Below are 26,888 nucleotides of genomic sequence, written 5' to 3'. Positions count from 1 at the left end.
TGTAAACTTTGCCCTGCAGGGCAGGGAAAAGATGATGTCGCCTCATCATGCATGAAATTAAAGAGTCATCCTGGCAGCTGTCAATTTAATAGAATTCATTCTTACAATAATAATAATAATAATAATTATAATGACAACAATAATAATAATAATGATAAATAGCTCCCTTTGAACAGGACGTGCAAATTCAACCTTAAGTACACTTTCTGTATTAGTTGACTGTGGATAGAGCTCCAAATATACATGCTGTGGTCTTGAGTGTGACAAAGGGAAAACTATTTCTACTTTAAAGCTAAAGCCCAGCTTTAGTGATCAGAAAAAAAAAATGCCAAGAGTTTTTTTAGTTCTTTCATAATCATATGAAAGGAGACATCCTTCAAAATGAGCCAGGTCCAGCATTCTGATGATCAATGATGTTAATTTAACATTCTCCTCAATAAGTAAAAAATGCAAACACAACAAATGTTTTCCACTCTCTCATATTGCCATCCCAATACAGGCAACTCGGTGGCATGTAGAATCTTTAAAAAGTTTTTGATTAAGCATGTCAAGGTGATGTAATGTGCAGGGGAATTTGATCATCGGCCATTTGGAACACAGCATATGAAATTGTCCCTGATTCTGTACACTAAACTGATTTACCGATGAATTGTTTCTTAAATTAAAGTGCAGTTTAGTGGTTTCTCTCATACAGTATGTCCCAAAAAAAATTACAATCAGATTTTTACATTGATAACACCCAATATGATTAAATTGTCTAAATGCTACTTCAGGGTCTTAAAATATAACATCTTAGCTCTATTTTGCAGAAAAACCCATTCAATTTGGTTGAGCGGTCACAGAGAAATGAGGATTGCTGTAAAGCATGTAATGAGTCTGATTCTTCCAAGTTTAGCACTTGGATGCTCTTGTGTATGAACACAATAGACAGAACTTGGAGGAAAGAGATTCCTGACATGCTCTACAAAATTCCTCATTTCTCTTTGACCACTGAAGCAAATCGAATGGGGTTTTCTGTAAGATGTGGGCAATGAGTTATAGTTTCGTACCCTGAAATTGTATTTGGATTGATTCACTATTTTTAAAGTTATCATTGCGGAGGGTCACGTTGTAATTTTTTTTGGGACATATGGTATATATCAAAGATGGGTTCTACAAGGAATGTCAGACTGTCTGCTAGGAAAATACATAGTATGTCTGCTAACCTTGACATGATCTCATAGACGTAAAATTTAAAAACATAAAAAAATAAAGACACTTGGATAGTGGTTTCTATGGTCAACAACTGAAAGGGACTTCAATTGCTAATCCTCCTTTAAGTTTGAATATCTCTTCTGAGAATTCATCTCACAAGTTTCTTATGCAAGTAACACAATAAAGTAGAATTAAAGTGCTCTATCTCCATGGAAATGTCTGAAGTGAAAGCAATACCAGAAGGATCATTGGCTCACAATGATATAATTACTCAAGCAATATATTCTTACTGACTGAATAACTTATATCATATATAACATATATACACATCTGTCATATCAATATCATTCAAAAGGACTTTGCAATTATTTTTCGAGACCTCTGGGTAACTGATTTTGTCTTTAAAATTCTCACAGCACAATTTCCTTTCACTACTGCCTATCCCTACCTCATACTGAAACTAAGATACACTCATCTGCTCAACTACAGTCATGTCTGCCCCTAAAAAAGTACTTCCTCTAAAAGATCCCGGCACTGGCTCGCACTGAGTGCAGTGACCTCTTCTCACACGGGTGTATCCCTCAAAGCGGGAGATCAAGGCCACAAACAAAAATACTGCCCTCACGTCATATCAACCTGTAAATCCCAGCCGCATGGAGTTGACTCCCTGCCGCAGTTTGATTGTGGGCTATTCATTTCGTTTGTATGCGTTCAAAGAGATAATAATGTGTCGCCCCAGATCCAACAATACCCCCAACATCTGCTGCAATCCCAGGGAGGTATATTTACAGATGAACAATTCTTGTCGTGAGGTGGCGAGAGACTTCTGATGAAAAGATCTCTTTGTTACAGTTTTCATTGTTGTCTAATAGGGCTCACAGTTGACAAGATTTCGCTCCATATGACTGACTTCAAACTTCACACTGTAGGCTCTGTACATATGCACAATCATCGCACAAGGCATCTGTTTAAAGGGCAGACTTCCCAACCTTTCTGATTGAAAAAACAGGTATTATTTGGCTCAAAGGCAGGAAAGAAAGAGCAGATCCCATAGGAGTGTGTAGTAAAATCATCAAGGAAAATAGGAAACTGGTCAAAATTCAGATTCTTTCCTCCAAATTTAGAATGGTTGGGAGGTGTGAAAGGGATATGTTACAATATTATGCCTACAAATTCATTGTAAAATGTTAACTTAATCTGCTGAAATGATAACAACGTGCTCACAATATCAGAAAATCATTTTTTTGCTTGTCTGGTTCCTTGCAATATACATTATTGTACGTACAATTTTGCCTGTATGGTATAGAGTAATTTCAAGGAAACACATTTTCCCCTCTGTATTGAATTTTGGACATGTATGGAGAACTAAATCATGCTACATCTAGTTTGAATATGACCTGACATATGTCTTTGAGTAGAAATTACAAGCACATTTCTTTTCACACTCTAATGCACGTGTGATATACCTGCAGTAATGAGAATACATAATCATGAAAATGGTATCTTTACTCAAATTAACAAGAACAACAGTGGTGCAATCCACACACGTAAGATGATATTTCCTCAAGGCATTCCTGCAAACTGATTGAACACACTGATCATAAGTCTCTGTATCTTTCACTGTATCAGAGAGGCAGCTCTTTACCAGTAATGCATGTGTGTAATCCCATGGAGGAGACAATCTGTTTAAAGGGATGGACATTTTCGGTTGAGATATGGGGCTACAGGTTTCCCATCGTTTTTTTATGATGATTTTCTGAGATAAGGAGAAACCTCTTATGAAACCACAATGAGTTTTTCCTGTGCTTAAAGGGATGGTATAAATGGCTGAGGTGAGAATATAAGCCTGTAACTTTTTGCAAGATACTTAGAAATGACTTTGTGAAATGTTAAAGAGCATATAATTCTAAGAGGAATTCAAAGTTTATTTGATGAAAATTGATTTTGAAATGGCTGAGACATCCAAAACAAAGCAATCCTAATAAAAGGCGTGACCCACCTACTCCTAGGATCGCTTTGTTTTACTTTGTTTCTGGATATCTCAGCCACTTCAAAACCGATTTTCATCAAATAAACTTAAGATTCCTCTGAGAAATGTATGCTCTTTAACATTTCATAAAGTCATTTCTAAGTATCTTGCAGGTTACAGGCTGAAATTCTAACCCCAGCCAATACTATATACCATCCCTTTAAGAACAGGAAAAACTCATTGTAGTCTCTGGTTGTGTGTCAGTGACCGTCAGGCTAACTAACCTGAGCCAGTTTGGCCTTTCTCCGCCCTTTGGTGAAGGAGGGCGGGTCTTGCTCTTCTTCCAGATCAATCTTGTGGAACTCATCGATGGTCAGTTTACCGGACGGCGTCTCTTCAAACTCTGTCAATCTGTTGTCAATACCACAGAATTAGACAGAGAGATTCGTCCCACATTGTCTATGTCTGCGATTCGCCCCCATGAGTAAGGGTCACAATTGAGATGGCTATAAATAGAGACAATAATATTACAGCCTGTGTTTTGTTCACATTGCCAATAAAAGACATCAATATACGCTGGGGTGGAGTACAATCAATGCAGACATTGAGAGATTTTGGCTCTTTTTCAAGTTATGGGTAATATTCCCACGAGAACCAATTTAATGCTCATTTATTCATGACCATTGTTCTGATCCAATTCTCCAATTTTCAAATTTATCAAATTGGTTCTACTTCTCATGAATGTCAACAGCACTTATACCTAGTCAATACAGTTGACCCCAAGGTGAACAGACATTTCCTACATGATTAAACATCCTAGTGGCTGATGACTGTCAATGAAAAAAATAAAGAACTGAATAACAATGCCCCTGGGAACTAACCAGAATAGCTTTCATGGCTTTTTGAATTGAATAAGATATTGGAATGAAGAAAGAGTCATGGCTTCTGGCACAATGACAGAATGCCTAATACTACACTAGAGATACCCAGTTCTCTTCAAAGGTCAAGTATTTATCTATGGAGGGTTTCATTTGAAATATAGAAATATGATCTTAATTTCAACAGTTACACATGTGTGCCCATGCTTGAGTTGCTTACCTCTTCCTGAGCGTTGCATCGCACACCTTCACAACTTTAATGACATCTTTCTGTGTCCTGCTGAAGTTATGCAGTCTGGCTGCCACCAGCAGGGCTACAACAACAACAACAACAACGCAAAGGAAGTCAACTAAGACTGAGGCATAACAATCTGAAAGAGGTTGATTTTATCATGTCGTTATGTAGTGAAATGATGGTGATATCTAGCAGCAGTGTTGAACGAGATGTAAATGTATGAGATTTAAATGTCTACTCTTCTTTGTTGCCTTATTTAATGCAAGATGCATGGACCTCCTAGAACTTTATACTGAACATGATTTTCATTCAATTCAAATAATCTGCAAAGAATGATGTAGCACTGGAGGACACCCCCTCCCACAAAAGTTAATCATGAAATCAGTCACAAAATTCAGAGGTGGACAGTTTCTCCTGGATTTATAACAGCAATTAACTTAATTGTAATGGAACAGCAGCATAAATCAGATATATTAGGAAGGCTACCTTTTTACAGAGAGCAAGTTTATACACTCAGCATGACTTTCACATTGTTTGTGATAAGTACTGTAAAACCAGAAGTTTTTGCTGGCATGAAACTTTAGTGCATTTAGCGAGGAGCCAAGATTCGCAAAAGTAAAATGCATTTGAAAGTTTTTTGTCTACACGATGCGTTGAATGCCTGTGGCAGTTCAAGAAAGTTTCATGCCATGCAAAAGGCTGTCGGCTCCAATTTGCGAAAGTTTCATGCCGCTTATGTTTCAGGTTTCACAGTATGTCACCAATCATTACAGCACTGAATTTTCCACCCAATTTAACAACTTAGACCTAATTCACCCCCTGCGCCCTTGGACACATTCTCACCTAGTGCAATTATGCTCATATATCATGGAAATAAAAGGCCATGGGCAGTAAGAGGTGGAATACTAAGCAGCACCAAGCAATCAACAGAGACTCCAACTCTCCTACGTTCCATAGGAGATCTCCCGCTTTGAGGCCATTTTTTTCAAAATCTCCTGCTATCCTGGTTTAATTTGAATTTCTCCCACTCTGGTTGTGTGTCTCCCGCTTGAAATTCAGCCTTTTCCCATCCAACTTCAGTTTTGTCATGTATGTATTCAACAACAACAACAACAACAAAGACAAAGACAACACCAAAGAGAATCTACTAGTATAACCTTTTCAATACGCCCTGATACCCCCTCCCTCTCCCCTCCCCCATCCCCCCCCCCCCCCCCAAAAAAAAGGGGACATTGTGCTTCATCCTTGTGATTTGTGCTACACGCACATGATATTGTGTGCATGTTCAGTCTCCAGTGTGCTAGGGGGTCCAGGCAGGAGAATCTCGGGTACTCCTAGATAACTAGGGCAGGTGCCAATGGGAAAAGTATGTTCCGATAGCAAAATCAGCTCATCCTCAATTGGGTTACGAGATGCTTGTGGTTGGATTCTCTGAATCAAGGCATTCACAGAATGTTTGGCTATATGCCCTACTACCTACTCAACAAAGACCATTATGAATAGAGAAAATGCACCAAAAAAAAAAAAATGCTAAAACCTCAAGGTAAATGGCAAACATCAATCTCTACACATTGGTCTGATGGATTACACTGAGTCACTGGCATGTAAGATGTCTGAAACCACATGAACTGCTTAAACTGGGGCCAGTGAGAAGCTCCATAAGATACCATTATCATAAGCTGATTTCATGAATCAGAGAAGACAAGACGGAAAGGGAGGGTGTATTCAAACCAAACAAACACTTATTGAGGCAGAGAGACACTTGAATTAGCAGTAAGGAGGACATTCTCTGTGTGGTCCAAAGGTCATTGTGAAATTAGTGTAAGCGCCATTAAGCTCTGTAAAGCACAGAAATAATTAAAATAAGAAAAATATCATGTGATTGTCACACTATACTCTCAAAGCCACATGATGTTATGAAAAGGATGTGCTGCTTTTCTAGTTTTTACTGAGTGAATATAGGGCACTTTTATTCTCCTCAAGTAATGAAAAAAAAAAAAAACCTGTAGTGGAAAATAATAAATCATCACAAAACAAGTAACTGAAAGAGATGGATAATAGTTTAATACAGGGTTCCAGGGTGGTCCACAACTTGAAATTTTAGCATGTTGCAGGGAAAAAAAAGTGATCTTGTGCGTGAAAGTACGTGTGCGCAAAGCACACATCACGAGGGGGAAGTCCCTTGCGGCCGGGATCCAGGGAAGCTCTAGGGTTCTAGATGCTCTCTGGTGCTATCTTAGCCTTATTTTGAACACTTTGATCACCACGATCACTCTGCAATGCCAGGATAAAAATCATTGATATATATGAAAAATTATTATGGTTGATTATGACATAAAATTTCAAATTGTTCTTGAAATGTTAATATATCATCCTTACTCCTAATACCTTTTGAATATATTTTTAATATGATATACTCCTCAATGGGGATGCTATGAAAAATGACAAGGACATCTTGAACTTGTACTACAGTACAGTACACTGACTGTTTCAGGGCTGCTAACTCTCACTCATTGAGAGTGAGACTCACTCATTTTGGTCCTTTCTCACTCTAAAACTTTATTTCATTTGTATGCATTTCTATTGATCTCACTCATTTTGACTCCTAAATTATAGCATTGGCCTATGGGAGTCTCACTCTCAACTACATGTAGTTTCCAATGTTGGCAGCCCTGCTGTTTTTAATAACTCATTCTGCTGTCCAGAATATGCCATATTTCAACATCCAATGCCAACCGCCCTATTAAGCGTGGTTTTTGTTGTTGTTGTTGTTTTTTAATCATAGTCCTGGAATAACGGGGGTGTCCGGAGAAATTTATGACTGAGAGTGACCACCTGGTTGTGTTCAGGGAGTATGTGATGGGGTGAATGCATGCTGTGTGGTGTGGTAAAAAATGAAATAAAAAGAAAAGAAAAATGAAGAAGAAGAAGAAAAAAAAAGTGCTAATGTGTCTCGTGTTCATGAGGGTGACTGAGGGGAATGTCGCACGTGTTCAAGGATGTCGTGCAAACATGTCGCAGCGACATGCATAAACCCCTTGTGGACCACCCTGCCGTTCTCTGTTCTGTGTTGGCTTTATTTTTCTTTGGTCATAGTTTCAAGTAATCAATGAGAAAATATAATGCAATACTACCATTAGATTAAAACACACACACACACACAAAACAAAAACAAAAACAAACAAAAACAAAAACAAAAAACAACCATGATGACGGGAAGTATTGAAGAAAAGGACAAAATGCATACTGTAAAACATGATATATTCGCGGCATGAAATTTTCGCGAATTGCTACTGGCATTCAATGTATGTAGTGTAGACAAAAGCTTTCGCGTGCATTTTAATTTCGCAAATTTTGGCGCTCGCGAAATTCGCGAAAGTAAAATGCACGCGAAAATTCCTCGTTTTACGGTAATGGAGGCAAGGATGAATATGTTGTGATAACTGTGTGAATTGAAGTGTTTGACCCCAATAGTACAGTATTTTGATTTCATCCTAACTCATTATGGCAGTGATTTCTCTCTTCCAACTTTGACTCAAGGACATGGGTAATTCTCCTTTTGAAATGTCATTTATATTTCAAAACTTCCAACCATGCAATCTGGCAGAGATTTTGTCTCACTTAAATTGTTTTGTACAAAAGCGGGAATGAATGCAGGATGCATTTCCTTCAAAAGACAGATATTATCCCATTACATGAGGTAAAGCATGTTAATAGAGACGATTTTGGCAATATTTGACAGAACCATGTTTATTTTGTTTTTTATTCCTTTACAAAAATTGCTTGAAAATTTGAAGGAAATATCGCCTTCAGTGCAGATTTTCCCAAAAAGGTTGGTTACAAGACACAACAGATCAATGAAAAGTTTGAGCCACACAAAGAGAGAAAAAAAAATCTGATGCTTTGAGTTGCACCTTGTGGGACAATTAACTTCTGTCTTCAAGTAACCCCATGTCATCAAGGTTGCAATCCAGTTATTTGCTTTGTATAAAAAAAATAAATGATAATTTATTTACTCTTTTCTAAGTTATCAATTCTTCCATTCTGGGAAATAATTGAAAAAATACCACTTTTAATTCCATGAAGAAAATGAACTGAAAGTGTGATGTAAGTCATATGACCAACAAAACTATTGTGATGTGAACACTTATCACCACTTTGCTGACTTACTGACATTCATGGTCAACCCCTCCACCTCTTTCTCTCTCTCTCTCAGCACTGCACAATAATGCTCAATTTTCTGCTGATCTCTTTTAATAATTTTCCCACGGAATAGAGTTTACCCTGAAGGAAACTTCAGTCAATATTGTGTTGCAAGCACACACACACACACACACACACACACACACACACACACAGAACATCAACAAACATACACACTTCATCACACTTATCAATTAATCAAACACACACACACGCTCTCCCTCCCTCTCTGCAGTTTCATATCACAATCAGCCAAAGCAACACATAGACAGTGCATCTCAAACAAATGTGAGTAGAGAATTCACATAAAAGCACCTCACAAAGAAAAAAAAAAGAATCAAAACAGCTCATCAGATAAACAGTAACACACAGTCATACCAACATGCACACATATGAACACAAAGACTCAAAATCAATAAAATGTCATAACATGAATAGAACAGGCAGGTGCATAACAAGTCATCCCCGGAGACTGATGGGAGATGCTGAGATGTCTCACCTGCTCCACAGAGACCAGAGGGTCTTCTCCCAGTGTGCATCCAGTCTCTCTTCATCCTGGATACCAGACGCAGAGCGGTGGAGCACACCTCATCCGTCTTCTCCTCAAACTCCAACTTGTGAGCAAACCTCTGGATGAACAGACATGGATCTGAAACAAAAAATAATAATACAGAAGGAAAATGGTGATATTTTCATTGCTATCACACAGGAGCATTTTTTCACATTTTACCATCATAAAATCAAGAGTACCCAGAGTAAAGAAAGAACTTTTGAGTTTGGTTCCACAGACATGCAAAATACTAATCTCTGTTATTTATGTTCAACCATTAGAATTTTATCAAGACTATCAACAAAATATTCATCTATATGCATTCATTAAGTCATTACAAAACTGATCTACAATTTCTTTTAAAAAATATGAAGAAATCTGGCATATTGTTGCTTATCCTAGAAGAATTAAACCAGAAACAAGAAAAGTGCTTAAAAACTTCAATGACATGTTGGTCAACTTGAATGAAAAAAGTGAAAACCAATACAACATTTACAATTTTATTACAAGCAGATTAACAAAAAAACATTAAGAGTTGGAATGAAAAAATGTCATATGTTTAATGCAACAGAACGGTGATATCGGTAATTTTACACATGCAAATTAAGTGAAAATTACATCACTACAGTCTCTCAATGACGTGCACACAGATACATCATACCATTCTAAAGTTGTGCGACTTTGTGGTTATCAGGATAGAAAACTGATTCTTCTGTTTGCGTTAACACTAAAGTGAGAGTAGAGTGGTCAGATAACGCCACTGACTTATCTGTAAGTTCTGTTTTGCATAAAAATGACAGCCACCAATTATCATGTCGTGAAAGAAAGATGAACATGAGAAAGAAAGATTTCATAACATTCATTATTCTTTGTACAATTCTAAAGGGCTTTCCCTGTCGTGTCAGACTTTATTCCTCTTATATAATTTGAAAAGATGATTTCGATATATTTTTGAGAAAAGTAACAATTAAGGCTTCGCTGAATAATCAACTAATCTGAATTATTTTCTTTACACCACGGTTTTACATTGTTTTAATGTGTTTCACTGTGTAATAGGCATTGTTGAACACAGGCCTACCAATTACGTCAAGGATGGGGAAATCTTCCATGAATACATTCTTCCACGAAATGATTAACGCGATTCATTCGCACTCTGAGAAGCATTTTTCATCCCGAGGCAAAATGCACCATCGGTAATTACCGTCTGATTACGAACACGTTCGTATCGTGATTTTAATCGCCGAGCTATGAACAGTCTGCACCTCTCACGTCTGGATCTCTGTCCTCCCTTGCCGTGTTATGATTTGCAGCATTTTGGGTTCAACTAATTTTCTACGACCCATAGTTCGTGTTTTTGATGACGGCATGTCTATCTCATTTCAGGCGGAAGGATGTAGGGTCTGTTGCCCTCCAATTAAAAATCGTATTTTTCTCATGACAGCACGCCGGATGTCAGTCTATATGCACGAAACACACATCGTGTACAGTTAAAACCAGGGAGGTTAAACCTAGGTGCAGCAATGATTGGGTAGATTTCTTTTTCATTTCCTTTCTTTTGGAGTTGTGTCAATTTATACTCATGTGGACGGCAGACAACTGCATGGTTTCAACAGCGCAAGTGGGAAAAATATTTGCTGGATGTTCAGTCTTGAAGTATGCTGTACCTAGAAAGACACTCGGAAAAACGAATGGTTTTCAAAATAATCACAATAATCACTCGCAACGGTAACGAACGATATTACATTTTACACAAATGTGAGGCCTATTCACCTTTCCAATGTAGAATTGTAGCGTGTCAACAGAAATCACCGCCGTTAACACATGGTTTAAACTTGTTTTTCAGCCGACGACAAACGGATTTTCGTATTGAGTGGATTTTGTTTCGCATCGCTGAATATGTTACAAACAGCTTCTTTGAACCTTCAATCAAAGCTGCAAGGGCTATACTCTTTCGTGCCAGGGTTAGCTTGCACGATACACTCATGAAAGCTGCTTAAAGACGGTTTTCTCCTAATATTCTATCCCCCAAATCGTCAGGCTTTTGTACTTGTAAACCGCAATACTCTTCCTTTAGAGGACGAATAATGGTCTTAAAAAATGCGCGAGACAATCGTGACAATTGCCAATAAGATCAGAGATCATCTGAGATTTGCGTCGTCCGACCCCTCGCTCCTAAGCGGCGAGCAGGGCTGGACACGACGTTAGAGTATACTCCCAAGGTTTTTAGAGGCACTTGACACTGACCCACGACAGGTGGAAACGGAAATGATGGGAGGGAGCGTGACGTTCAAGGGAGAAAATTACGATGTCATTGTACAACAACGGATCTGTGTCGGGAGGGAGATGGGGATGAAATTATCATGCACAGCCGCTATTTTGTTTTCTTTTTGTTGTTGTTTCAAGTCCAGTACAATGGGTGAGAATCATCCTGATGTTTACTTGGATTCACAGTCACTCAAAAGGGCGAATGCACCTTCCTGATCTAAACATCACTAGACCCCGATCATCAGAGAACTATATAGCTATAGACCCTCAGATAAAAAGGGGACACAAAGAGTGAATGACTATTATGCGTAAAAAGTCACCACTTGTGACGTGAGAAACGCTCCTGACATTCCGTTATAGTATATACGGAAAGGGTCTTGCTATGGTTCAATGAAGGGCCATATATATATTTATTCGCAAGTCATTTTTCCTCGTTTTAGCGCACCCTTGTATATAAAAATACAATGTAATATGTCTTGATAACGCGATAATTGTGTATGAATTAATTTTGATTCTTGATTCGGTAATTTTCACATTTTTCTAAAATCACTGTATGAATACACAACAAATTACATGAACAGTTTTATTGATATTTCGTGATAAGCTAAATAGCCCTTTGAAGATTAAAGAAAAAGAAGAAGGTAAGAATGCGGGCGCATGTATAAGAGTGAGGCGCATGGATAAAAAGCACTGAACGATGCCTCGGGCGCACGATAGTCTGACGAAAATAATATAGTTATCGTATGTCGAAATTTAAGGTTTACAATTTAATCATGACGAGAATGAATCAACCTGTAGTGGGTGAATCGCGAAAACTGTTAGATGAAACATGGATAGGGGTCCTAAAACGGACTTATACAAAGAAACAAAATACAAAACAAAATAAATCTATATATGACATTATTAAATACAGCCTTTTCGATGTCATGGACATTGTCTTTTTCATTTTTAAAGCATTTTTAAACAGGAGGTAGCCATATACATGCAATTATTTATGTTTACGATTCAAAGAATGAATAATTCAGTTACACATCCTTATTCCGCAGATTCGCTTTTCCGAAGGTTCTTGTCGAGCATGTCGAGGTTCGTAATTCCGAAAATTCGTGAATCCGAAAATGAAATAGGTTCGTTACTCCGAAGGTTCTTGCCGAAGGTTCGTCATCCCGAAGATTCTCCGATTCGAAAATGAAACAAGGTTCGTTCTGCCGATGGTTAGTTTATACAAAAATGAAATAAGATTCTGAATGTCAGTAAGTCACAAACATAGCGAGCAGAGGGCAACTTATCGTACTCTCTAAAAAAAATCGAGTGAAAATTTTCACTCTTGAAGGAGTGAATACAAAAAAAGAGTGAATTTAGAGTGAAATTGGAGTGAATTGTTTTAGAGTGACGTAAGGGATCACTTCAAAATCTTCGAGTGATCCCTGAGGTCATTCCAAAATGAGTGAAAATGAACATTTTCACTCAAAATTTACTCCAATTTCACTCTAAATTCACTCTTTTTTGTATTTACTCCTTCAAGAGTGAAAATTTTCACTCGATTTTTTTTTTAGAGAGTACATTGTATAACTGATAGGAATAATACGTTAGGAGTTACGCCCTAATTGTCTTGGTATAAAGACAGTGACTGTGATCGAATGTGCGTAGAACCGCCTTGCTTTGCCCACATGACAGTAAACTATTGTTGCGTTTGTTGATTGCGTTCATGCATGTTCATGACAGCAGTCGACTTGATCCTCCAGAGGTTCTCCATTCGGTTCTCCGGGTAAAGGGGACTCTATACTTATACACGGGGTATTGTTTTCCAATAAACAGATCAACACGGCATTGACTGATAGGATTACAATATTCTTTCATCTTATTCTATTAAAGACTACCATGCAACTCTCTTCTCTCGGGACAATAGCCAACGTCCTTACAACGTCTCGATGCGCTGGTTGTCAAGTTTCTTCGCTCGGATGATGTCCAGGACATTCCTCAACACGTAACAATAAATCATGCATGCATCATAGCATATCCCATCATAACATATCTGCGGTCATGGGATGGGTTGAGATATTTCAAGGTTAGTCATCTTTGCAAGATTGACTGTTTGACTTTGAATAGGACAAGGGAACTCTGTTCGAATCCAGACAGTTTAGTCGCATGTGTGGTTGATCTAGACCCCCCCCCCCCTCCGCCCCATTACACACACTGTGTCCTTTAACTCCGAAGTATATAAGTTGCCCAAAATGTATATATTACATCAATTTTGCCCAACAGGCTTACTGTATGAGAATATGAACTTCTATGGACCCATGCACTGTACTGCAATATCCCGGATCATCTCAAAGACTTGGACGCTGGTGTTTATGTATGTAATTATCTAAATGATATGATGCAATATTATTCGTTCATAACTAGCAGAATTCCACTAGTTCATTTCGTGTTCGTTTGTTTTGTTTTGAGACGTTAATTCACTCGTAATCCTGTGTCCATTCTCAACGAAAGACTCAATGCCAGGACGTTTACAAAGATTTCCTATAGCGTATAATTACGTTAAGGTCTCAAATATGCAAGATGCCATTTTGGAAGACAATAATTATAGCCAACATTCACACCGCGGGACGTTGTTAGAAACTGACCTCTCGCTCTTGAATCCTTGCTCGCAAACTATCTGTTGACTTAATACAATTCTCTCTCAAAAACTTTCCATCTCAGGTATGACGGCAAATCAATTATACTGCAACTATACTCGCCATTATTTCATTTTTGCTTTCTTGAAATTTTACACAGCAACGCGAGCTGACTGGCGGTACAAGAACTGGTTATTACACGTCCTGGAGAGTGGGTGCGGTATTATTGGTGAGAAGGTTGATAAAATCAGTATACATCATGGAAGAATACACTGTATTATTTTCTCCATTCTGTCATTATCAGATCTGAATCGGCTTTTATATGGGAGATTTTTGTCTCTCTATGACGACCAAAAAAATTTGAAATCACCATTGGCTAAATAATAGCGGGCCCACGTTCTGGACGACTATAAACGAATGGTGGCAGATGTTTATTTCAAATACGCTATAAGGTTTTATACTGCGTTGACGCGAAGTGAGGTATAGGAAAACGCCGTCTTTAGTCACTGCGCATTCATAAAATCGAATCGAATCGAACAGTAATATATGTGTGTATTATATCTTAGATTTGAATTGTAAGACAGTATAAGAAATATCTAAACATAATCGATGGATAAAAATAAACTTTGTGAACTGGTTCGAAAGGGCACTCCTCCGCGAAAAAGTAGGCCTATAAAGGTTGAGGAACCTATACTTCGAGGAATCTGCATGTGACGGATGCAGTTCGCGCGCCTGATGGGAATGTTAGCACATTATAATACAGCACCAGGAGGGTCACTTGTAGTGTGATGTGTCGAAGTTAAAAATAGCATTACGGAAGTGGACTATACAAAGATATATATGCAGGCACCTGTATTATGTATGCCTATTCAACGCTAATCATTTTCTATTTCCTTCTCTAAGTGATACATTACTTGCAGTACGTAAGTTTGTTGCATACAGAATTTACCACTACAATTATTTGCACCTCCTCTCTTATCCAAAATAAGGAGATGCTTCAAGAATGGGAGTGATGGCGGAGAATGAAATACGAATATAGTATAAAATTTGTCCAAAATACATAAAAATATAAACAATGTTGCTCAGCAATTAATGGAGAGTTTAATGAAAAAGAAGATGTTTCAATTTTTGTAAGTATACGATATCTGTCGTTACCGCTAAAATGATATTTATCGATATACAACATCTGTATATAATTCTTTTCTCCTTTTTTTTTTTTTGTGGAACAGGGACTACGGCTTTGAGTGGAACAAAATCTCACTGAGTAAACAAGAAGTCAGAGGGTCGTTTTGGATGGTGTTAAATCTTCTCCAATAGCGGTGGGATCTGGAGTGCCTCAAGGGTCGGTTCTTGGGCCTTGCCTCTTTCTGCTTTACATCAATGACTTGCCTGATGGTCTGGCGTCAAAGGTTCGCCTTTTTGCCGATGATGCAATTTCTGACCTTCGACAATCAACATCATACGCAAAATCTTCAAGAGGACTTAAACAAAATTGGTGACTGGGCGAAAAAATGGATGATGGATTTGAACACAGATAAGCATAAGGTTTTGACAATATCCAGGAAAAGAAGAAAGGTGCAACACGTGTATCATCTAAATAACGCCCCTCTTGAATCTGTTGAATCCGTGAAGTACTTGGGTGTAACCATCACTTCTGATTTGAAGTGGACCCAACACATCAACAATACTGTCAATAAAGCCAATAACGTGCTTGCATTTCTAAGACGCAATCTTCGCATAAAATCTTCTGATGTTAAAGCCACAGCTTACAAAACGTTGGTTCGACCAATTGTTGAGTATGCTTCCACAGTTTGGGATCCATCTACCAAGAACCTAATCCACCAAGTGGAAATGGTCCAGAGAAGACTGAGCTGCGCGATTCACTTTAAATCGCTATCATAACACCTCGAGTGTCACCAAAATGCTACAAGAACTTAATTGGACCACTCTGGAACAGCGCAGAGAAAATGACAGGCTAATTATGATGTACAAAATACACAATAATCTTACACCTTTTTCAGCACAGGACTATATTATCAAACAGGCTACTCAGTTGACGAGAGCCTCGCAACCACACTCCTATCAGGTACCATTCGATCGAGAACTGAATCGCATCGCCATTCGTTCTTCCCAAGAACTGTAAGGAACTGGAATTCCCTGTCGTCAGAAATTGTTTCAGTGCCATCTGTGGGATCATTTCGAAACTGTCTAACGGTTGATCACAGTGGCTAGTTATTTTCGTCATATTTTCTATGTGCTTGTAAATATCTGTAAATAAATTGTATCATAATGTAAATAGCACCAGTCTGCAAGAATCTTCAGTCTATTGAAGGAGGCAGACTTAATCAGAAGAAGAACAAAAACAAAAACATAGTTTTTGATTGACAACCAATTGTAACGTTTCTCGATTATGCAAAGCCAGAACTATGAAATAATCTTACGACATAGTTCCCCATCTTGGTTAGTACATCTGTACTGCTCATGAGCAGGGTTTTGACGTGTTTATAATAATTGTTAACTATCGAGTGTTGTCGATCCGCTTCCACTTCACGAAATATAAACTAAATGTTATGACTATTGTATCAAACCCATCCGTAAATCTTCATCTTTCCGTTCCGTGGGAGGGGAGAAGAAGAGCGTGATACTGTCACTTTCGCTCAAACTTTCAGTAATATGTTTCAGTGGCTCACCGACAAAGACCGTTTTTCAATATCAGATTAAAGGAGTCAAAACTCCTCTTTTGGGGATCTTCTCTGAGTCATTCATTCTCGGTCACTCGCGTCCCAGGGCTTCGCGCTTTGTTCACTCGAGCCTAAGAGCAGCGAAGCTTGCCTCTTGTTGATTGCGCTCACAGCTGTGTTGTTTTCCTAAGCTCACCTCAAGCGGTACCGCGACCGAGCGGCTTCCATTACACCGTCCAGTGTGTGCAAGACCCTATGTTTGTGTACAGCAGTGTATTGCATAGGCCCATTCTACATTGCGCACATACAACAGCAGCAGGGGATACAGCCCGCGCGTCGCGCGGTACTACTCAACACATGACACGGTCCGTACCGGTACGATCGCGCCGCACATACAGTACATCACACTATACACACTGCAGTTTTACTGTGCTGTACTGAAGTGTGGTACTAAAGTTTGGTGGTGTATGAATGAGCTGTATCAGGAATGTTGCCTTGTAGGAGGGTCTTGCAGATTGTACATGTTTTCTGTTGAAATATTATCAGTCTGTATGATTGATAAAATCGAGGCGAAGGGACTACAAAAGATTTCCACCTGCTCTGCCGCAGCGGCTGCTGACACCATCCTATTGCCAGTATTTGCCTTATTGCCATATTGGTATAGTCACTCAGACACACAGACTGACTGGTTATCATTCATACAGACCACCTAGCCTGGATTGATATTCTTATATCGGTGCGGTGATGCCTCCCTGGATCCATTGCCTTGCGTTGTGATGGTGAATGAAGAAACCTAAAAAAAGGTGACTATTATGTGACATATCATCTAGTCTACGCTTCGCTGCACGGTATTATCAGCAGGAGAACCTCGGCAATAAATGCTGCTGTCAACAACAACAGACACTCAGAAATTCTCTCATCCGCACTCGGTGGTAAACATAAATAACAGTCAGAGGTAGTGCACACAACTCCATTATCACTCTATCAGCGTCTAACTTCTCTGTGTTTATTTACTGATTTCAACGTCATGATGGCCAAGAAGCGGAACTGAACTCATTGAACTGGATCGGATGCCGCGGGTGGCTGTGTAACGTTACATTTTTCTAGACAAGCTATCTCGGACCTGTATCTCCGTGATCATACTGGTAAGCGTAGCACTCATGCTATTTTAGTAAATTTTATAATTGTACACACAAAAATACGAACTTTGTTACAGGGATCATTTCTAGCATTTCTAACTGCAATCTGTGCATTTTTTTTTTTTTGTACAAGTATTAAGGTAGGCCTACATGAAAATCTAACAGAATATGTATGCATGTCTGAGCTAGTCACAATCATCACACCCAGGAAAAATTGCGGGAGTTGAGACAATGGCAAATTTTACTGGTTAATTAAGTTTCCTGGATTCGCCGAGTATAACCTGGTAATGGTAGTGGTATTGTAATCTGCAGAAGATAGAGATGGTCTAATCCGTCTAATCGAGGTACATGTGTAAGTTTACGTCTACCCAGATACATATAATGTACCAATTAGTACTTCACCTTGTCCATGGCACTGTTTCATGAAAGTTGTCACCTCTGACAAATTGTCAGTCTCAGACAATTTCATTAAAATCCTTGGTTTTTGTTGGCTGAGAAGCTCTGGTCACTGACTGTTAATACTAATACGTACATACTATGGTATTAAATTGTCAGAAACTGACAACTTGTCGGGGCTGACAAGTTTCATGAAACAGTGTGAGGTCTTCATGTCAGTCACTGCCCATGAGTGGCAAGTTCAATTCAAATTTCTACTGTGACCTTTGTTAACACTGCCACTGGTCAATATTGTGCAAGGTTCCACAATGAACAGTGATGAAAGGCATACCGGTAATTGTTATCAGCATTTCGAAAGGTGAATTTATGGAGGGTTCAGCATACATTGTTCATAATCAGTACCCCAATGTTTTTAAAAGTAGAATGTAAAGATGGCAAAGTTTGTCTCTTTTTCTAGCTTTTGTCAATTGCCATGGCTACATGGTTTCAAAATTAAGATAGGGTGATAGGTAACTATACATGTGACTACAGAGAAGCATCCCTACTAAAATAAAAATGAAAATCCCACGTAGTACATGTGACATAATTGCAATATTGAAGATCCGTACAATGTTGAGTGATAAAATGTGGCTCATTATGTTCTTTCTTTTCTCTTTGCCTGTAGGAGACCTGCGTGATCTTCCACACATTTGCTGGATAATGATGATCAAAACCAATGTTGGCATATCCTACACAGAGCCAAGTGTGACAAATAGGTGCCAATAAGTTACAAACTGCTGCACCATGTGCTGAAATTAGTGTGATTAAGTGCATAAATGCCAAGGTTTATCAAGAAAAAGAGTTTGAAGCTCTGCCTTAGTAGTTTGTCACGACTGAAACAAAAAGTTATCAAGAAAATGGAAATGAACAATCAAAACCCTGGTGCGGAGAAGCATGATGTAGACCAACGCACCTGCAGGAGATCAAGCTTCCTCACCAATCAAGTCTCCAACTCAGTGGAGCTGTGTCAGAATATGCAGGATGGCAGAGTCAGTAGTCCAATGAACAGTGAGACTGTGGACATCATTCAGCCAGACAGCCCCACACTCACTACCTCATCTTCTCTTTGGTCATGTGACAACTGGCATCGTGGTGCCACGGTCCGTGATCGAAACGCTGTAATGTTCAACAATGAGCTGATGAGCGATGTGACTTTCCTTGTTGGACCCAAGAATGCAGCACAGAGGATACCAGCTCACAAGTATGTGCTGGCAACTGGAAGCTCTGTTTTCTTCGCCATGTTTTATGGAGAGTTGGCTGAAAATACCTCAGAGATTGTGACTCCTGATGTGGAACCAGAAGCTTTCTTGACCCTCTTGAAGTAAGTAGCACTTCTCTCTTTATAGCATTGCTGTTCATATTGTGTCCCTTTGAATGTACACTGTATGTCCATGTATTTATACTATTGCTGGAAAACATGTTAATCAGAGACTTTCAGTGCCTGTTGTCATATCAACATTCCCACATACATGTATGTGGGAACTTAGATCTTTCACCTGGAATTTCATTTGACCATGCCTTTTGAATGGTGAAGTTGTGAATGTGTTTGAATGATTTGTGTGCAGCTTAACTTTGTAAGATCAGATTGGTGATAGTTATGGACCGATGGTCACATTGCGTGACCCGGTATCACAATGTCAATTTCATAATCCCATACTCAAAAGAATATGTATACATGTACATGTATGCTTGTTGACCTTTGGACTCTTGCACTCTTCAAAGAAGCTTAACTGAAATTTGTGCTAATATGTCAACAATCACTTTGATTACATGCCATATGATTGAAAGGGGTTGAGAGCATAGTGCTGTACAAGTGCACTGTCATGAGAAAAGGCATAAGCGAAATTTAAGTGTTTTTGCTTTCACAATTTGCCAAGAATAGTATCATAAGCATTCGTTTGCCATTGGCTTAAACTTTAAGATTTGTCTCTTTTGATAAGCATGAAGGATAAGCAAATATTCAGTAAGGAAAATACACTATATCATTGCACAGTGTACCAGCATAAGCCTTTCAAATGTGTTATTTGTTCCTTTTGTTTTCCTTCAGGTACATGTACTGTGATGAAATAGACTTGACTCCAGACAATGTCCTTGACACACTATATGCAGCCAAGAAGTATTTGGTTCCTCACTTGGCTCGGTCTTGTGTGGAGTACTTGGAGCGTAGTCTTAGTGCTCGCAATGCTTGTGTTCTGTTGAGCCAGAGCCATCTATTTGAGGAGCCCGACTTGATGCAGCGCTGCTGGGAAGTAATTGATGCCCAAGCTGAAGTAGCTCTAAGCTCTGAAAGCTTTGTGGATGTGGACCAGAAAACCCTGGAGTGTATCCTTAAAAGGGAGACACTCAATGTGAAAGAACTTGTGCTTTTCCATGCAGCCATGCAATGGGCAGAAGCAGAATGTCGAAGGAAGGGACTTATGGCAAGTCCAGACAATTTCCGAAAGGTGTTGGGACAAGCCCTCTATCTCATACGTATACCCACCATGCCTCTTAAGGAATTTGCAAATAATGTGGCTCGCAGTGGTGTTATCACCTTAGAAGAAACTACAGACATTTTTCTGCACTATACTGCAGACTGCAAGCCGCAGCTCAGCTTCCCATGCAAACAACGTACAGGATTACGCACTTGCACTGTTCATCGCTTTCAGTCATCTGCATACCGGAGTAATCAGTGGCGATACAGGGGCAGGTGTGACAGCATCCAATTTGCAGTGGACCGTCGGATCTTTATCGCAGGTTTTGGGCTTTACGGGTCAAGTTCAGGTGGAGCAGAGTACAAGGTCAAGATTGAGTTGAAGAGAGCTGGCAAATGCCTTGCAGAGAACCACACTAAATTCTTCTCTGATGGATCCAGTAAAACGTTTGCGGTCACCTTCCCACATCCTGTCCAGGTTGAGCCACATGTGTACTATACAGCCAGTGCCACGCTCATTGGTGGTGAGCTGAGTTTCTTTGGACAGGAAGGGCTCACAGAGAGCACCAGTAATGATGTGACATTTCAGTTTCAGTGTTCTCCAGAAAGCACCAATGGAACAGGAGTGCAGGGAGGCCAAATTCCAGAACTCATATTCTATGCTTAACATATCACTTGAGTAGCTGACAGACTGTGTGGTTGATAAAGTTTGCTTCAGACCAGTTACTATTTGCTGTATCTAATTTACCGTGTATCATTCACATCATGTAGACCTGGAGTCTCAGTGAAACTAGAACTTATAGTTGATCTTGTATATGGACTTATATATGACTACAGGTTACTGAATTAGGTGCAGGTGATAGATGCTTCTAAGGACTGATGATAACAGATGTCTTCTACAAACTTGCTGTTGGTTAAAACTTCCCAGAGTTTTTGTGTTATTATGAAATACTCCAAGGCAATTGATTTCATCATTTTTTAGGAGTATTACATCTCACAGCTTACATAGCATCATTTTGTGTGATCGCTCCTAGATCAATATCATTTTTTTTCCCTGATTACATGTATCTACTCTTAAAATTGATTCTGAACAGAACACTTTCCCCCTTACCTTTAAGTCTAAATTTGGCACCCTAAGTTCACTTTGTATTATGACAAGTATCTGTAGATCATATGAAATGAGTCAGTATTGTAACCTTATTTTCCCTTACGTGGATATTAATATTCTGTTACTGTATGTTTTGTGAGCAGTGTTAAAGCAGATGATGCCTTACCTCATACTTCCACTATTGAGATGAAAGCATGTGATAGCAAGTGCACACACAGTATCTATGTCACTTTTTAAATTGAGCTTTCAAGTGTACTACCATGTATTTATATAGAAATAAAGGCAATAAAACTTTTTATCAAGATGTAGATGCTCTTATTAGAGGGAATTTGCTCCAAAAAGAAATTTATTTGGAATGAAAGTAGCGCATCTACAATGGTAGCAACTGCTGGAATTGAGGCAAAATAAGGCTAATATAAGTATGGTAAACCATTTAATGTCAGAATTTCAAGTAATTTTTGGAAATCATTCAAATGTGACTTTGCTTGCATTGTACAGTGTACTCCTCAACTGTTTCAAGTGGTGTTGTCACTTATTTCACCATTTTGATGGAAGAATGCACTGATCTGTCACTGCACTACAGTATATCGGCATACAGGAAATCAGTTTGAAATACATACCAGTTACCAGTACATTTTTATGGGAATGAAATCAATATTTCCAGAATACAAAATCAGGACACATGTTTACAAATAAATTGGTTGGCTTGAATACAAGCCAAAAGAGAAGCACAGGAGAAGAGAGACTCAGAGTAACATACATCCTAGAAACATCTACAGACTTGTAATTGGTATGGCTTGCAAGGCACTGTGATAAGAGACCTACTGACTTCTGGATGTTTTAACCACATGTCCTTCCTTTCTATATGTCTGATAGTGATTTGACCTATGCAACTTACCTAGTAGCTCTTTCATTCCAAATAAGTTTTTGTCTTGGATGATTCTGTTGTATTTATAACACCACGAATGCATTATTCCATCCATTTTTTGAAAAGAGGAAGAATCATTCTGACACCCTCTTAAAAAATCTGATTGTAGAAGGAGTAATGAATTCTGAAATGAATTTATTCCTAGTATTGCATCAAATGTCAAAATGATTTCATTGATGAGTTACATAATGTATTTAGTCACTTATCTTCAAAATACACAGATATTGTGGCACATTTGAAGTGGAGAAAAAACATTTCATTTAGAGTGTCTATACAAATCTAATTTCAGCGCAGAATATGCGCCATTAATGTGAACTAAAGCTGAGAATGCTTCTATAGGGAGATACAATTTGTATGAATGTATCAAAGGATTACTAATAGTGTTCAGTTATACACAATTTTTGAGGTATCCTCAAAATCCAGGAGCCTTAAGCGCTACCAGTGTGCATTTTGTACATCATATATGTAGCAAGCAGGGACCTGTCCAGCACTATTGGTATATTGCATTTCTTTGCAGATTTGGTTATGGTTTGCATCAGACAGCAGGGCTATTTATATTTATAGCCCCTTTCCAATATCTTGGATATCATGGCTTGTCAAGGAGAGCCAGTTTGCCGGGTAAGCTAGATAACACATGATTGCAGGTTTCCCTGCAGTGCATTGGAGATATTACACCACGGATGTTTATTGCACCACCTTACCCAGGAGGAGGAAGTTGCATGTTGAAGATATTTTGAGGACTTCAATATGGACAGGCTGTATATTAGCATCTTGAAATACCATCAAACTGTAGTTACCACATGCCAAACTCTTTCTCTCATGAAGCATGCATTTAAAGTATCATGATTCACAGTCCAGATGTTGGGAGTAATGAGGCATTAGGAACAGTCTGTTCAGGAATAAAGTATGGATCTTTTTTTAATGCCCTGCATACATGTACACCTTATAAGCAAGTTTATTTTTAGTAATTGTGAAAGGAACTGAATACTGATAAGCACTGAATGAATACAAGATGTGCCTAGATGGTTAAACCTTGTTGTCAAACCTTGTTGAAATCGTGCAGTATTGTAATGTTGCCATTTCACTTTGAAGTCAAGAAAACTCTAGAGAATATTTCAGTGATCACTGATTACAAACCCAAACGTCTACCGGTAAATAAACTCATACAAAGCAGAGGAGACAGCCCTCTGTTGTTTTGTATGTATACATGTAATACATGTACTAGACTCCCGGAAAATTTGGTATTAACCTTCTCTTAAATGCAGAGGACATACAGCTGTACATTCAAATCTCACCTTTAATATACCTGATACACTTCAATCTATCAAAGCCAATGAAGGGATTGTTTTGTTGTTGCTGTTGTTTAGTGCACTTTGCGATCTTGTCATGAAGAATGGATGGACTCATAATAAACATCCATACTTACATGTACATGGTATAGCACACTGTCACAGACAGCCTTTGATCTCAAGAAAAGTATACACTAGTAGTCCAACTGCAATATATTTTATGAACTTTGACTTCGAATCAACTGGGATAAAGAGAGTACATCACATTATTCTCCTGACTTCTACTTTCAATTAGACTTTGTTAGCTTGATTTCCTTCCATCTCTGAGCAAGCATCAACTTAATTCGTTTCCAACGTAAGCCTACTGACCAGGGAGGAGGTATATCTCCAACTTCCCTGGACAAACATATACAGTGTACTGTATAATGCTAAACCTTTCTAGGAAGTTTGTCAGACTGTTTCATGACCTTGGGCTATGTCTCAAAGTGCAGTGAGATTTTAAGAGAACCACACCACAGCTTTGGTTGTTTATGAACTGAGCCAAACATCTGTGTATAAAAGACAGGCATTTGTTCCAATACACTTTGTTACATTGGAATTAATTCATAAACGCAGAAAGACTTAACCCACTGAAATTTTAGTATACAAAGTAGTAGTATTGTCATGTGTGCATTATATGCTGTTGCAAGCTTGAATCAGTGTGTGTGTGTGTGTGTGTGTGTGTGTGTGATTACAGAGCCACTCCTTGTGAATTTTCAACATGGTCACCCCATAATGCCCCCCCCCCCATCAATCCTTTGCATTAAAGTCGATCATTTTAATGAAAGGAAACTGACAACATAAATTTCTCATGACTTCTATACCTGATTCAGAAAGATTGATCACACATCCTAACAGGTTTACATTGGACTGTGGATAACATTTACACTAAATAAAAAACTAAACCCATCATCATTTCATTTCACTATTTCTTGCGCTTCATTTGGTCATTAGGTGGTTCATATTGCACACACATTAGTACCCACTCTATTCATACTAAAAGTGACATATTTTTCTACCACTGAAGAGCTCTCTAGGAACTACAACTGATGGACATTTGCATTTCAAAACATCTTACCCAGTATCTGCCATGTTAACGTGCTCCTGTTTTCCAATGGAGAACTTTTTTATGCCTCCGCAACGAAGTGGCCGGAGGCATTATGTTTTCGGGTCGTCCGTCCGTACGTCCGTCCGTCCCGTTTTGTTTTTGTCGATATCTCAAGAACCATGTGGTGGTTTTACATCAAACTTGGTATGAGGGTATATCCTTAGGGGATAATACTTTGTGTGGATTTTAGGGTCACAGGGTCAAAGGTCAAAGGTCACAGGTTATTTTGTGAAAAAGAAAATTGAAATTTCATGTTTTTCTCCATATCTTACAAATGGTTCAAGGTATCTTCATGGAACTTAGTATATGTGACCGTGCACCTCAAAACGAACATAAAGTCGCACACACTGATTTTGCGTGAGGACTGAAAATAAGTGAATAGGGTCAACCTAGCCGAACTTGACTTTTCCATACTTTCTGAAAGAGCGGGCCTTCTTTTACATTATGCTAAAATTTTGTAATGTAAAACGGGCAGGAAAGTGTGTTTTTTAGCAGTTTGTCTCGAACATTTTTGGTAGAATAGTGTGATTAGGTGTGTCTTTAGAATCCCTTTTTCATTTCTGAAAAACTTTGTCCACACTCTTCACTTTCAACTCTAATAACTTTTGAAAAGATAGTGCTACTGCTTTGAAAGTTGGCGTTAATTATGGACAGAATGTGTTGATGAGGCATGCTTAATTTCAGTTTAATCTAATAATCCCTTCATTGTTGTCACTCTAGTGGTTTACTTCCTGTTTTTTTTGTCCCATTCATCGCACAGCCAGCACGGTTTGTAAAGATTAAGCGCTTGAATAGACACTGTACTTCAGAGCCTCTTTTCTCAGTTCACACTTTTCCTGAGTGTGTGTTTTCTTTCCAATATTTAGATAGGTTAAAAGAGTCCATTTGATTTGAGTTATACATCATTTTAAAGCTTAAAGTCTGCTCTTTCAGAATATGGTCTTAACTAAAAATTCATGTCTGGCGACTTTTTGTTTGTTTTGAGGTGCAGGGTCACATATATGCTTGTACCGATGGGCAGTGATTATCTAGGGAAGTTGGGGGTCATGGGTCAAAGGTCAGGGGTCAAAGGTCAGGGGTCAAAGGTCAAGGTCAGCTCCTCAAAATATCACCACTTTCCTTAAAATGCAATATGCCTGAAGGTTTTTTGTTTTGTTTTTTTAACTTGATGTATGGCATGTATTACCCAATATATATTTTGGGGGAAGTTTCTTGCCAAAAGGTCAAAGGTCAAAAGGTAAAAGGTCAAGTGGAAATGCTAAATTGCACTTTTTCCTCCATATCTTGAAAGTAACTCAAGGTATCATCATGAAACTTACATATTTATGCATGTTCAACCTAACAGTGATTCTCTTTGGATCTGTGAGGTCAAAGGTCAAAGGCCAGGTTTAGATAATGCTATTTTCCCATTTGATACTGAAATTATACTTTTTCTCAATACATTCAAAATTACTCAATGCATAGACTTATAAAAGGGTCAAAAGTCAAGTAAAAATCATCAGTTCCCCAAATACCTGCACTCTGACATTTTAATCATTCATCCAATTGAACCTAGTTCTAGGAAAGTGAACATTCAGCACATTTGTGTCAAACCTGTCATTTTAATATTTTGCCAATTGTGTGAAACTGTCATCACACATTGTCAAGACATTGTACTATAGACCTATTAGGAGAACCATGCATTATGGCGGAGGCATATCAGTAGCCGTAGCGATATATCTAGTTTTTTCATTCTGCTGAAGACATGTTCAAGTTACTTCTATATTTTTTCACAATATTGTGAGAATGAACTAATTTACAGATAAACAATACAATGCAGTTTATTTTCATCTTGCTTCA

At 38.5% G+C, this 26,888-nt stretch overlaps 2 protein-coding genes across 2 annotated transcripts in view; one reads left to right on the top strand and one right to left on the bottom strand.

Moving 5' to 3' along the window:
* LOC139719508 (transcription factor IIIB 90 kDa subunit-like) overlaps positions 1-26,888 on the bottom strand; it is a 52,776-nt gene that overhangs the window by 7,417 nt on the left and 18,471 nt on the right. Inside the window, exons 7-9 of the mRNA XM_071630926.1 lie at positions 8,979-9,128; positions 4,262-4,355; positions 3,448-3,574 (exon numbers count right to left, since the gene is read on the bottom strand). Of these exons, the coding sequence (XP_071487027.1) occupies positions 3,448-3,574; positions 4,262-4,355; positions 8,979-9,128 (371 nt within the window). The remainder of the gene's footprint in view (positions 1-3,447; positions 3,575-4,261; positions 4,356-8,978; positions 9,129-26,888) is intronic.
* LOC139719538 (BTB/POZ domain-containing protein 6-B-like) lies at positions 17,683-23,823 on the top strand. Its single transcript, XM_071630951.1, has 3 exons — positions 17,683-17,735; positions 18,790-19,485; positions 20,212-23,823. Exons 2-3 carry the CDS (start codon positions 18,941-18,943, stop codon positions 21,242-21,244), a joined length of 1,578 nt encoding a protein of 525 aa, XP_071487052.1. The 5' UTR covers positions 17,683-17,735; positions 18,790-18,940; the 3' UTR covers positions 21,245-23,823.

The sequence above is a fragment of the Diadema antillarum genome, unplaced genomic scaffold (genome assembly GCF_040938485.1).
Source record: "Diadema antillarum isolate AM-2024a unplaced genomic scaffold, OU_Dant_1.0 scf00000111, whole genome shotgun sequence".
In the NCBI taxonomy this organism is placed as follows: domain Eukaryota; kingdom Metazoa; phylum Echinodermata; class Echinoidea; order Diadematoida; family Diadematidae; genus Diadema; species Diadema antillarum.
Note: the sequence above shows the minus strand (reverse complement) of the source record. Positions and strands in the feature narration are given on the sequence as shown.